The sequence below is a fragment of the Pundamilia nyererei genome, unplaced genomic scaffold (genome assembly GCF_000239375.1).
Source record: "Pundamilia nyererei isolate P.nyererei 1_Seehausen unplaced genomic scaffold, PunNye1.0 scaffold00011, whole genome shotgun sequence".
Lineage (NCBI taxonomy): Eukaryota > Metazoa > Chordata > Actinopteri > Cichliformes > Cichlidae > Pundamilia > Pundamilia nyererei.
Genome location: NW_005187412.1, coordinates 6,094,593 through 6,107,981, shown reverse-complemented (window position 1 = coordinate 6,107,981; position 13,389 = coordinate 6,094,593). Strand labels below are relative to the sequence as shown.

Below are 13,389 nucleotides of genomic sequence, written 5' to 3'. Positions count from 1 at the left end.
AAAACCTCGGATAATGGTCAGGTACAAGGACTGTACAGAACATTAGCAAAAAGCAGTTAATATCCAAAGAAAAGATGAAAGGCTAGGGCACTATGGCCCAATACCATGTTAAAAACAAAAAACTAGAAACTCTAGCTTCTTGGAAGCAAAGATTGCAAAAAAATGAAGGGTGGCTCAAGACTTTTGCACCACACTATATCTATAAACAAAGACATTTTTGTACTTTGGCTACTTTCTTACGAGTGGGCATCCAGCAAAATGCTCACTGAGGTAAGAAAACAACTGAGGAACAATCATAGCTTTAAAGGAATCACTTGAGCTGGTTAACATTTCTGTTATTGAGTCTTCCTCAAGCAAATTGAAGTTGTATGTGTCCTCCCCCCAAAACATGACAGCACACCTGCATCCACAAGACTAGTAAGAAGCAAAGTACAATGTGTGGTCCTAGAAAAACATGGAAAAAATAAACCTGTTTTCTAAAACTACTTTTATTGCACCATGTTCATTCACTCTTGAGCTGCTGTAACATGAATCAAATGGCTGAATTGCCACATCAGCATACAGTCAAGTTCTATAGAGTCTTGCTAATGACCTACTAATTGTATTCAGGTTTGAGACCCCTGGCATATGGGAAATACTTAATTTGTTTTAAATTAAGCTATAATTGTCTGCAACTCTACTTTCAGCTGGGAAACTATCCAAACTGGTGATAAAATAGCAGATTTTTGTTTTTTATTAGCTACTGTCAAAAGGTGCTTGGTGCTGCGCAAAAAGACATGCAGAGAGCACAAATTCATGCTTTGAAATTAATTTTACCTTGCTGGACTTTTTACTAGTGGCAGAGCCTGGTCTTGTGTTGCTGTTGAGCTGTGAAGAGCTGGAGCTAATTTCATCATCATCATCCTCCTCTTCATCAAAATTCATGCTGCTCGATATACCTTCACAGGAAGGATGGAAAGAAGGAACGAGAGGAAGAAAGAACAAAAGAAAGAAATTAAATTGGAACTGTGGCTAAATACCAGACTTAAATACCAGAAATATCAGACTACCAGACTGATCCACTTGTGGCTGTGTTTTATCTGGTGTGTTTTCACTGATTACAGTCTCATTTAATGAGCAATTTTGTTGTAGTTTTTGGCACATAAAACTTGCTGAAAATGTATCTTACTTAAAGCATTGTGATGTCTTACAAGAAGAAAGCGTAGCGTTCATGCTGAGACTGCTAAAACAACATTCTTGCCACTTAAAATAATCTTTTTATTTACTTTTAATTTTGCAAAGTTAAACCCAGTTAAGCACCTGAACTCTAACCCTCATCACTCAACTCCCTCTCACAGTACACTGTGATGAAAAACTGTCATAATAGATCAAGGAAGTACGTGCACTATTACAACTCTCTCTACTACACTGTTGCATCAGTGCATTTGATTGTAAATTACATTTCACATTTCCCTTTGCTGCATATAGATTATACAGTTTTTGTGTTAATTATGTATGGAACAATTGATGTGTGTTAGCGCTGAGTGTTTACAGTACGAATAATTATATTATTTTTCATTCAGATGCTGGATTTTAAAATGGCCTATTTATTTGGAGTTGTGTGTTTTTTAACATGAGTCAGTGGTTTTCATCCTCCCACCAACACAACGCAGCAGCAGACCAGAACGCCGTGGGTGTAAATAAGGACTTGTAGTTGTGCTATTGCAGAAGCAGTGGCAGAAGCTTTCTTGAGTGCTGTCAGTACCTTTTTTGAGCATGGTCACGCGAAGATCCTGTTTACTCTGAGACTGAGTGCAGCTCATCACGGGCTCTGCCTCGGCCTCCTCTGAGGTAGGGTGACCCACTGTCAGGATCTGGATCTGACTGTCATCCTGCTGGGAAGCCAGGCCATCGATCGCTGCTGAGTCAAAATCCCAGAAAAGAAAAACAAACTCTTTCAGAATGACTCACTTCTTCATCAGTATTTCATGCTGTTGTAAGATTCAAGTCTAAATGAACCACTGCAAAGTACAACAAGGGCAGGTCATTCAGCAATAATTTGTGCATTAATCACATAGTCAAACAGCCTGAGTAAATCTGACAACATTCCCATTTCTCCACTTTTGGGCATTTTGTTTTATGTAATTGTTTTGCTCTGTGTCTTCAATATTCAATCAACTTCTAAAGTGTGCATTCAGGCAAAAAGAACACGTCTCCACTTGTCCTATGAAAAAAAAATTAAAAAAGAAAATAAAATAAAATATTGCATAGAGTTTGCAGGCATTCAGATTTACAGCTCTATTAAGGTCCCGCCACTGCATTTAAATCATGTTGTGCAGCACCTTAATTCTTTTCTTCTGTTGCATGAACTCATTTTGGGTGTAAGTTTTGGCTGCTGGACAGATGACCTCACATTTCACTCTAGAAAACCTTATACACAGAAATTCACGGTCAACTAAATGACTGCAAGTTGTCCAAATCTCCCCTCCACTGCTGTGCTGCCAGTTGTTATGAGGTGTTCATTTTTCTCCAAACATCATGCTGTACATAATAACCAAACATCATCACTTTGCCCTCATCTGTTCAAAGGACAGTGCTCCATTCTATTGTCTTGTAGTATTTTTTCAGATGCAAACTTAAACCATATTGTCATGTTCTGCTTTCCCCTAAGCAACCCTTCGAAACAAGTCATGCTTTTTCAGACTTTTTCTGATTGTACTGTCATGAACTTGAACATTTTTTTTATTTTGTCCAAGAAGAGCACAGTTTGACCTTGGGATGAAACTTCTAGGAAGTCTACCCAGGGAAGAGGGTGGCATTATGCTAACACACATCCGGAAGCTCCAGACTAACTGCGAAAAATGTTGGTTTTAGAAAAATGTTCACACTTGCTGATGATGAATGTACATAGCTGCATAACATCCTGTAACAGCTGTCATTTTGACGTGACTGCATATTCTACTCAGTATATATGTTATATATTAACATGCTGCTTTAACAAAATTAGGTCAGTCTTATCTTTTGATTTCTTATTCATTCCCCTGTCTTTCTTTTCCTTCAGAGATATGCGTGTAAAAATCAAGAATCCTATTTTTCTTTTATGAAAGTATGTAGAAGGCTGCATTTTCATATCTTCATTATCTAAACTGAAAATGAACAACCTCTTATCTTGCTAGAGCTCATTTTCTAATGACTGCGTCATTTCTGCTTATGCTTTAACGAATCAGAGCATGAGACAGAAGAAGAAGTGAGACAGATCAATAAGTGGTGAATCTGGCACTACTGGCCTGGATAATCTTTTACCCCAGTTGAATCTAATTCACTTTCCTGGGACAAAGTCATTCCAAAGGCAAGCATCTGCTGTATTGCAGTATATCAGATGCCAAATGTCTCCAAAGTCAGATATTGTTGATCATTTTTTTGGCAAACACCTTAACTATTATATTTCATTGTGCTGAGTCTGCAATAACACACATTGAAGGTTGAACGGCATGGAAGCATAAGGGAAACAATGACAGCAATTGTAGTTCTTTTAATCTTCTAATGTAGGTCTTCATTTGTGGTGTGTCAGTCTGTCATACATCATCACAGACACTGAGCTCTGACGACTTTGGCACCATGGCAGGGGATAAGAGGGCAGCCGCGTTTCACTCAGTTGTGCTGTTGCCAGCTGTGGCTCAAAAAAGTCAGTGGGGAAACGTTATCTGAGGAGGGCATACAGAGCTTGGATAGACTGCTGAAGCTGCTGGATAGTAAGGATTTTGGCTCCTCTCTTTTTCACACAGGGGACCGCTTCTAAAAGCTGATTATTTGGTGTTTAAAAATGGATGTGCAAAGCCCAAGAACAGTATGTTTATCCATTTTTCACACAGTTTAATTAACCATTTGAACCAGCACACTGACCTTTGTGTTTCCCCTTCCTCTCCTTCTTTTCACTGCCTGTCTGTGGAGTGGAACTGGCTGATGCTTTGCCCTTTTTGGCTGAGCGTGGTGGCTGTGGATCCGACATCACCTTCACCTCTTCCTGTTCAGCTTCTTGCACTTAACACAGGAATGAACACGACTGAAGCACATGATGGGTTATAATAAATATGTCTTTCTCATTAAACATTACGTTATGTTCTAGTGTAATACACAATACCATTTAAAAGTATTTGCCCCTTTTAGATATATTTTTTTAATATAAACATAACCTGAGTAAATACAAAATGCCATTTTTAAATGAGGATTTAATTTATTAAGGGGAAAAATGCTATCCAGACCTACCTGACCCAATACAAAAAAAGTTATTCGACCCCTAAAACTAATAACTGGCTGTGCCACACTTGACAGCAAGAACTGCAACAAAGTTGTTCACATCAATGTGAAGGAATATGAAGCAATCCTTTCTACAGAATTGTTTAAATTGAGCCACACTGGAGCATTTTACATCATGAATGGCCTGTTTAAGGTCACTCCAAAGCATCCCAATCAATCAACTTTGAAGCCATGAAAAAACCTTAATCTGTATTTTTTTAGTCAGTCAGAGGTGGACTTGCCGATGTGTTTTTGGGTCATTTTTGTGGTGCACTCGAACCATGTCATAGAATAAGAAATCAGGAAGGTGGAAAACACTTTTTCACAGCAACCTATTGCAGTAAAAATGTTCAATGTGTTTATTTGATCTTACAGTCACAATCAAAGTGACTGTAAGATCAATTTTTTACTCAATGTGGGACTAATACTGGGCTGCAAATCTGTAGCTAAAATCACTGCAGGTTTACAGTCCAGAGTTTCCAGCTTAGAAAAAGTGTGGAGCAAACTGTGAACGAAGGTTAGAATGTTTTTATTCATTTTCCCGTAGCATTGTTATGGTTTATTATTCTTTTTTTTTGCATCAGAATAAAAGAATATGGCAGAGGAACATCTTTCTCTTCTCTCTACAGGAAATTTGACAGTTCTTGGCCTTAATCCCAGAAACTGTCCCTCAAAAAATAATTAAATAAATAAAAATGCTCTGCCTGGCCTCTGTGTGTAAATAAGAAGACTTCAGCAGCCCCAGATATAACAAATGGTTATGTCTATAACTTCTGTTCCCTGAAGGAGAGTAACTAGGTACAAAATATAAAGTATTGCATAATAACTTTATTTATATAGCACTTTTCAAAACATCAAGTTACAAAGTGCTTCACAGTTCGAATAAAAGCTGCACACTGATGATACGTGTACATGAATGAAATGAAGGGGAACGGATAAAGGAAACCCTAACCTATGAAAATGAGTTTCAGCATTCGCTTAAAACAAATAACAGACTGAGCCAAACGGATTGACTTCAGAAGGGTGTTCCACATTTTGGGCACTACAACCTCAAAAGCATGATCAGGTTTTAAAATCAGGCACCAGTTAGATGATCGGAGAGGCTGGATGCATTCGTCGTGGTCATCCCTCAGTTTAATAGCTGCTCTTCAGTGAGCCAGGCAAGCGGCAACCTTGTGTTGTACCTTGTTCCGCTTAACATATCTACTCATTCTGTTTCAGTCAGTTCACTCAGTACAACACACACAGCATGGGACATATGAACATACATAAATATACATTAATCAGAGGACAAGTTGGACAATCAGCACCTTAGTTCTTAACGAGCAACTGAAGGGGATGTAATGTCCAAATGATAGACAGACCAGATGATGGACCAACTAGCTGCAGCACAAAAATTAATTAAAAAATTATTTAATTTAAAAAGGGCCCATAAGTTTGCTATTCCTCTGGTGGAATCCCGTGCACCTTTGGTGACAAAACGCATAGGCTTTGGTTTTAGTAAACATTCTTATAGCGTGGACAATCCCCACTGTCCCCTGGGGACAGTAGTGAACAGAAAATTTCTGCTTTACTTGCTTTGGTTTTGGTTACTCATACCAAAATCCAAAGCAAAATTACTGCACAAGAAAACTCAAAATGAGTGCTCTGTGGACAGCCTATGCACCAACTGACCAGTGGAGGCTAACACAATCAGGCGCAGTTAAGCTAACTTCAAGCCACAGACAGCAGAGCTAACTAGCAGTAGCTAGCTAGCCCGACTCAGCAGAGGTTTTCTTGGCAAGGTAAAGAACGTAAGAAATAAGGGGTGTATGTGATAACACGGTGTATATGTACAGCCCCACGTGCACCTATGTCATCACAAGTCATGTGCCTTAAAGCAGTGAACAGAAGAGGTCTTCATCCAAGACTTGCGGGGCTGTGATATCCCACATTACGTGTAGTACTTCGAATCGACTGAAAGGGAACACAGTTTCTGCTCCTGTGTGGTTTGATTTGCAGCACTGCAGTAGATGATGCAGTGTGTTGTATTCCCTCTACATGATGTCTTATTTAAAGCTGTAAATTTTACAGCTATGCAACACTAATCATTTAAAAAACGGTTTCATGTCTGGTTTATAGTTCTAATTGGGATGTCAGGAAGAACAAACACTCTTTATAAATAAGAAAGACTTATTAAACGAACAGTGTGACTTCTTTATTTCTTCAGCTGATGTTTTTCTTTAATTCTCTGTTTAAGCTTTCTGAATCAACACAGCCAGAGAGGAGTGCAAGCTTTACCATGGTAGATAGTGCTGCTGTTGCTGCTGAGGTAGGATTCCACCAGTGGAGCCTGTTCCTCACTTTGCTTGGCCCGACGGGTCCGTGATCTCCCATCCACATTAGACTGGACCATCAGGGGCTCTTGCCTCTTCTTCTTCTGCTTCTGTTCAAGGAGTGCTCGCTGACATTTCAAGCAAATGGAAAAATAAAGGTAGAGTTTCAACAAATAGAAAAAGTCACTATCTTTACTGATCTTCACTGAAGTAATGACATTAGAGACCAAATGCCGCCATGTTTACCGTGACTGAGTACCAGCATGCCATGTCTGAAAGTGGTAGATAATCGTTTCAGTAGAAGATTATCATTTGCAATTCATTATTAAATTGGTGTCAAGAAAAAAGAACCGAAGGCAAAAAGCAGGAATGATATGTTTTGTCAGTCCATCATGGTCTCAATGTGTTTGCGTCATCATTAGTAGTGAAATTTAACAATGCGCCATTTCAATTCATTAGCTTTCATTTTCTTTCCCTGCTTTCCGCCATTTTCCCTGCTGAGCGTCATCTTTCTTTTTTTTTACCAGTTACTTCCGTTCACTTTACCCTCATTCATTTAATAAGCACCACCACAAGGAGTCATTAAGTAGTGATTTCAATTGGCGAGGGAAATCCATTTAGAGTAGGCACATAGACATATCAATATTGGCGCCAGTGATTCAGTAAGAGCTATTATTGCCATATCGAATTTGTAGTGAGATAATTTATCTGAGTTTCAGGAGCTGGACCACAACTCCAAACACTCCTCTTCCGGCCATACGTCTATAAATGTCTACTTGTGCCACACATCCATTTGTTCTCATTTCTGCGACCCACCCTCCCTCTGCTTTTTCTCTGCTTGTCAACCTCATTCGAAGTCATCAGAGATATGCCAGGCCTGGGAGCTCGATGAGGCCTTCCTCAAACCGCAGCCTCCGGCCTAGCCTGTTGCTTCATAAACAAAAACATTTGCCATCGACATTTAAAGTTGAGGTCCTTGCTACTGCAATATAAATCAAAATTACCTCAGTTGACGGTTTTGTAAAGATTCAGCTGCTGATTAAGAGCACCACAAAGACAGAAATATATACCTTCATTCCCTTTTACAGTACTTGGCAGATATGACAGAGATTATAAAAGAGCATAGAAAGATCAGTGCTGGACATCTAACAGTGTGCTGCCTAAATCAGTATGACCAGAGGCTGAATAAAGCTATTCATTTGGCCCAACTGTCAGCTCTATGCAAGTCTTCAAACCAGAGCTCATCAAATATTAAAAAGGTTTCTATTAGTGGAAACTTCAGACTGCAGAGCAGTGGAGCGCTGTGTCCTGCAAAGCTCACTTCTTTTCCAAGGCAGTGGTGGTTAAGCTAGCAGAGGCATTTTACACAGTGAATTTATTTAATGATTAATGGTCTCACCTGTGGATAAAGCACTTAACAAACTTTCGCATAAAAGGTTTGAAAAACACAATATTGTGCATGCTTCTATCTCTTCCTCTAATATGTCCCCAGCATGCCGGATTTTTCTTTTTTTCTCATGTAGTGCACAGCAGGCTACAATTCACTTTAGGTGACTTCAAAATTGCTGAAAATTACTGAAATACAGGCAGACCTTAGGTGCTCTATTCCCATATTGGAGCAATCTGACATCACACAGACTTCTTTCACCTTTCTTAAATCGTGTGTCTGTCCTCAAAGGAGTGTTGCGTATTCCTTATGCGGCGGGTTCTGCTTGTTAACTACACGTTTCTGCTCGTTATCCATGATGAGATCTGTTTGAACTCTGCTTTACAACCACCTATGAAAAATTTGTTTCTACAGATAAAAGCATGGCCATGCCAAGGCTTCACTAGTGTCAGCCATTGTAATCGCTACATGGGGAAAGCATGGGTTAGAATCTAAACTTAAGAAGAAGCCATTGCAGAATTATCAGTTCACTGTGACTGCAATATGAAGTTCACAGGGGAGGATGTCAGGTAAAACAAATTGCTTATTTTAGTTCATATTTTTTACACACACAGACCAGTACCTACACTTGGACTGCCACAGTTCCCTAGAACTGGAGAGGCACAGGGAACAAAGGAGCACAGACGTCTGAAGAAAGCACTTAAAACCTGTGGCTATCCCATCTGGGCCTTCATTAAGTCAAAGAACATCAAGTCAAAGAGATTTATGGAAAAACAACACAACAACATCAAAAAAGAAGAAAAAAGCAGGCATAACAACATTGTCATTCTGCTTGTGGCTAGAGTGTTTGAGTAACTTAAAAGGCTTTTCCCCCAACTGAAGCTCCTGAGACACACGGCTAGAGGATAAAACACTTAAACACAACCTGAGCAATGTTATATATGCAGCCTAATGCGGCAAAGGGTGCACAGAAATATATACAGCGAACACCTGCATCAAAAGGATTGGGGGCACTCTGCTGTGAGCAGCAATGTACACAATTTGGACAGCCATGGTTTGAGAGAGGAGAGGAAAAAAAGCCATCTGTGTTAAAATGGAAATACCATCTCTAAACAGGAAATGTGATTTACAACAACGCCTGTCAGCAAATTACGAAACAGTCCTGGCAACGCTCCCCACACACGGTTTTGCCTTCATTCACGCGGTTATTTGTGTGAATTTTGTGCCAACGATAACTCGCTGGTAGCCTTAAATGAATACGTGGAGCTGCACACCAGCTGCAGGCACTGAGGAAGCCTCTGGCATGAGAGGCGAAAGGCAAGGACCAAAAACAAGTCCAGAAATTTTCTCCTTCCCTGGATAAATGAGACAGCCTCTACACGATGTTTCAATCAATAACAATTTGTTTAATGATGCTTACGTGCCTGAAGCCCTCAACTGAGTGACATTAGGAATTGTATTCTTTATTCATTCATTCATTCATTTAGTCACGCATGAATAAAAAGCATTTTGCTTCAGAGTGAATCAGAACACATAAAACCTTATACCCACTGATGAACTATGACAAGCTTCCGCAAGCTTCTGCTGCTCTGACAAGGGAACGAGAACCCGTTTGAAGCACTCCACTTACATTATCCACTTCAGGAAAATAGCAGGACGTCAGAAGCAGCAGACTGCACTACGCATAGATAAGAGCTGAAAATGCTTCGACTGCAGCCTGAGTGTTTGTTTTGTTTGGATACAGTGCTGCTGACAACAAACAATGGCAACGGCAGTATTAGTTAGCAGGGTGTGAAATGGCCAAACATCACTTTGACTTAAGGATCCCGAGGGCCGTGCTGCGAAGTAAGTTCTTTGAGCAAGCTGGCTTAACAAAACCTAAAACCCCAGTGAGAGATAATGGGTATCACAAAGGTGGTTATCACCTTTCTCTGTTAACCCAGGCTTTCTGCTTCAGGCTGTGTGCGCGCTCACATAAAAGGGTGCATTTGATGTGTCATTTCTTTTTTCTTCTGTACAGAACTGACCTACTTCGGTCAGAGACATTATCACAGAACAACTGGTGGGGGAAAAAACAACAAAGGGCAACACTGGTACAGAACAAGAGAGCAATGCTGCAGAAAACTTCGAATCATGTAAATTTAGAATTAGTATACTTAGGGCTCTCGGTGATGACGTTTTTTTTGCTGTTTGGCACATTAGATTTTTGAAACTTTAAACAATTTCCATTTAACATTATAGTACACTCAGCATGTTCATGTCTGTCACTGACCCACAGCCTTATGAAGGAAATGTGGAAACCCCCTAGTTTGTGAAATTAATGTCGCTAATTTAATATTCTTGGTGATGAATGGACCAACTGGTTATCTAATTTAAACTGCAATTCTAGCAGTATAAAACAACGTCAGAAGCACATTAGGCCAAGTATGAAAACATAATTATACATTTTTCCTCTTACTAAACAAATACACACTGCACACAGTTTGTGCTGATGTAACTTTTCTTGTGTAGTGTTTATGAGGTACAGCTAGTTTGCATGTATAAAACTGCACAGAATCTATATTGCACTTAAAGCACCGTGCATTAAAAGAAGGTTAAGTTCAAACAAAGCATCAGAATGGGGGAAAAGGGGATTAAAATGACTGAACATATCATGGCTGCTTGTGCCTGAAAGGTCTACTCTGAGTATTTCACTAAATGCTGATTTAGTGGGACTTTCCTACACAACCATCTCTGGGGTTTACATATGTCCCTCACTTTATGTCCACAGTGTACCCGTGTTCTGGCACAAAGCTCATATCATCTCAGATTGGTTTCTTGAACATGACAATGAGTTCACTGTATTCATAGTTCAACAGCACACCTTTGAGATGTGGTGGAATGGGAGAGTCACATCATGGATATGCAGTTGATAAATCTTCAGCAACTGTGTGACGCTCTCATATCAGTATAGACCAAAATCTTTGAGGAATGTTTCCAGCACTTTGTTCAAGTCGATCAAAACTGGGCCCAGCCTGGTACCAACAAGGGAGAACTAATAGAATACCACTTAGAGAAATAAGAAGTTCTAGCTGGCTATTTGTGGTTCCTTGATGCAGCAGCAGAAGTTCGTGTCACGAAAAATTGCCCTCCCGTAATTGATTTAGCCTTGGTGTGACTCTTTTATCAGTACAGTAAAAGGCACAAAAGTCTTACCTGTCTGTCCAGTTTCTGCTGGCGGAGGTTGGTGCCCTCATCATCTAAAGTGCTTTAAGAAAGAGCAAAGAAAGAGGAGTGATTAGGTTAAACTGCTCTTCAGCTCTTTGTTATATCTGTAATAGAATAATGACATTACTTAATTAAATTGTTTCCCTGGAATTTCGAAGAACATTATATACATGAAATCTTAAAGCCTTAGCTTGTTACCTAATAAAACACTATATGTTAATGAAGCTTCTCGCAAATTTCACAAAACAATGACTGTGTTTCTGCCTCGAGGTATTTTGTTTTCACATCATGAGCTATATCATCCTCTCTGCTGTGATTACTTCTTCACAATAAAAATACATAATACAAGTCATTATTCTCTGAAAAGTAAAATCTAATCATTCATGTAAATAATTATTATGCTTTGGGCACCACTTACCAGAGAAGGATACAAAAATAATGCATACATTTTTTGTTATTGAAAACTGCTTTCACTTACAGTCACGTGGAAAAGAAAGCTTTGACAGGACTTAGGAAAAACTAAGTATACTCTGCTAATCAAATACATTTGATTAATTGGTCATCAGCAACTTCAAGCACCTCTTAAAGAAGAGGTTTTAGCAATACTCTGATATTGAGCTTGTTTTGCAGCCACAGGGTCTGGGCACCTTTTCAGTCATTGAGTCAACCACGAATTGCTCTGTATAACAAAAGTCAAATGTGAGGCCATCTGTCCAATAACAAAAGCTTGGCCCAAATTAGGCCATCTAACAGGATAATGCCCCAAAGCACAGAAGTACATCTACAACAGAATGGCTAAAAAAAGAAAAGAATCAAGGTGATACAATGTTCCAGTCAAAGTCCAGCCCCCGATTGAAATGCTGTGGTCAGACCTTAAGACAGCCATGCATAAACAAATATATTTAAATGCCAATTAAGTGAAGCTATGATAGAAAGAAGAGTGGGACAGAATTCCTCCGCAATCATGAGAGAGACTGATAAAGTCAAACACGAAACAATTACTTCAAGTAACCGCTGGCAAAGGTGGCTCTACAAGCTACTAAATCATGCAGTGTACTTAATGTTTCACAGAACTGGAGAGAGTACTGTGAAATCTTTCTTTTTCACAGAACTGTATCTGCTGCAGATACCGAATATGGACACGGCCCAAATGAGAATGTGTAGAGTACATGAAAACAATATTTCAGATACAAAGCATAGTAACAATGCACCCGTCAGCAACACGAGTATAAAGGAGATGGCACTGCTGAGTTAACAGTGTCATAGCATTTTAGATAAAGATACTTATATCCTCTGGGTGGTTTATCGTGATACACCATGCAGAAGTTAAATAACAGCATACTAAGCACTTAAATCACTTTTCAAAAAGGTTCCATACAATAATAACTGTCAGGGGAGTTATTAGAAAGCTGTCAGATAGTCTCTCAGCGAATACAGCAAAAACATAAACAGAGGTGTCATTTGAATATTGTTCAAAGTGATGTTGATGATGCATTTTGATTTTCCTAGCAATGGACAGAATATAAATGGCAAAAGTCCAATATAATCTCCATAAATTAATTAGCAGTAGCAAAGCTTTAAATGTTTTGTGACGAGGAAGCATAACACAGCTTGAGCGACTGAACGCACATACACACAGCTACTCCGCTCAGTCAACAAAGATTAAGTGCTACTGAAGCAAACAACATTTCTGTGGATATTTGTTGAATCCATGGCTCAAACTTAAGAACACTTAAGAAAGTGTATGCTTGAGTAAATGGAGAGGAACGTCTGCCACAAGAAAAGTAAAAACAGACGAGTTAAGGATGATGGGTTTTAAAGGCTGTTTGGGGCATATTGATGGTTTTTCTGCTACATAAATAAAACTGAAACAGAAATGGCTTCAGATCCAGCATTACATGTTTACCAGTTGACCCTTAAAGGTAACATAAGGCAGTCACCCGTACACTGACCACATTGTTCACAGTGGAGACAATCACTGAAACGTCTCTTGCTGCATGTGTCTGCCGTCGATAGCTTCTGGCAATCCAGAAGCTTTGCTGGAAGCTGGACACTAATGGAATCTACTAAATGACTTCAATAAAGTGAAAGGCTTTGTGTTGCCTGTATCACCACAAACTAGATAAAGAAGTCTCCCTATTAGCTACAGTATTTTAGTCACAGTCCAATTAGTAGATGAGCCTTTCACCAGGGTATTGTGTTGGT

The 13,389-nt window shown here is 39.4% G+C and overlaps 1 protein-coding gene across 2 annotated transcripts in view; it reads right to left on the bottom strand.

Annotated features, from left to right (window-relative positions):
- The window catches only part of tub (TUB bipartite transcription factor), a 57,187-nt gene that overhangs the window by 8,716 nt on the left and 35,082 nt on the right, over window positions 1-13,389 (bottom strand). For both annotated transcript variants that reach the window (XM_005724315.1, XM_005724316.1), the window contains exons 2-6: window positions 11,173-11,224; window positions 6,556-6,718; window positions 3,883-4,020; window positions 1,745-1,897; window positions 817-938 (exon numbers count right to left, since the gene is read on the bottom strand). In XM_005724315.1, coding sequence (XP_005724372.1) covers window positions 817-938; window positions 1,745-1,897; window positions 3,883-4,020; window positions 6,556-6,718; window positions 11,173-11,224 — 628 coding nt within the window. The remainder of the gene's footprint in view (window positions 1-816; window positions 939-1,744; window positions 1,898-3,882; window positions 4,021-6,555; window positions 6,719-11,172; window positions 11,225-13,389) is intronic.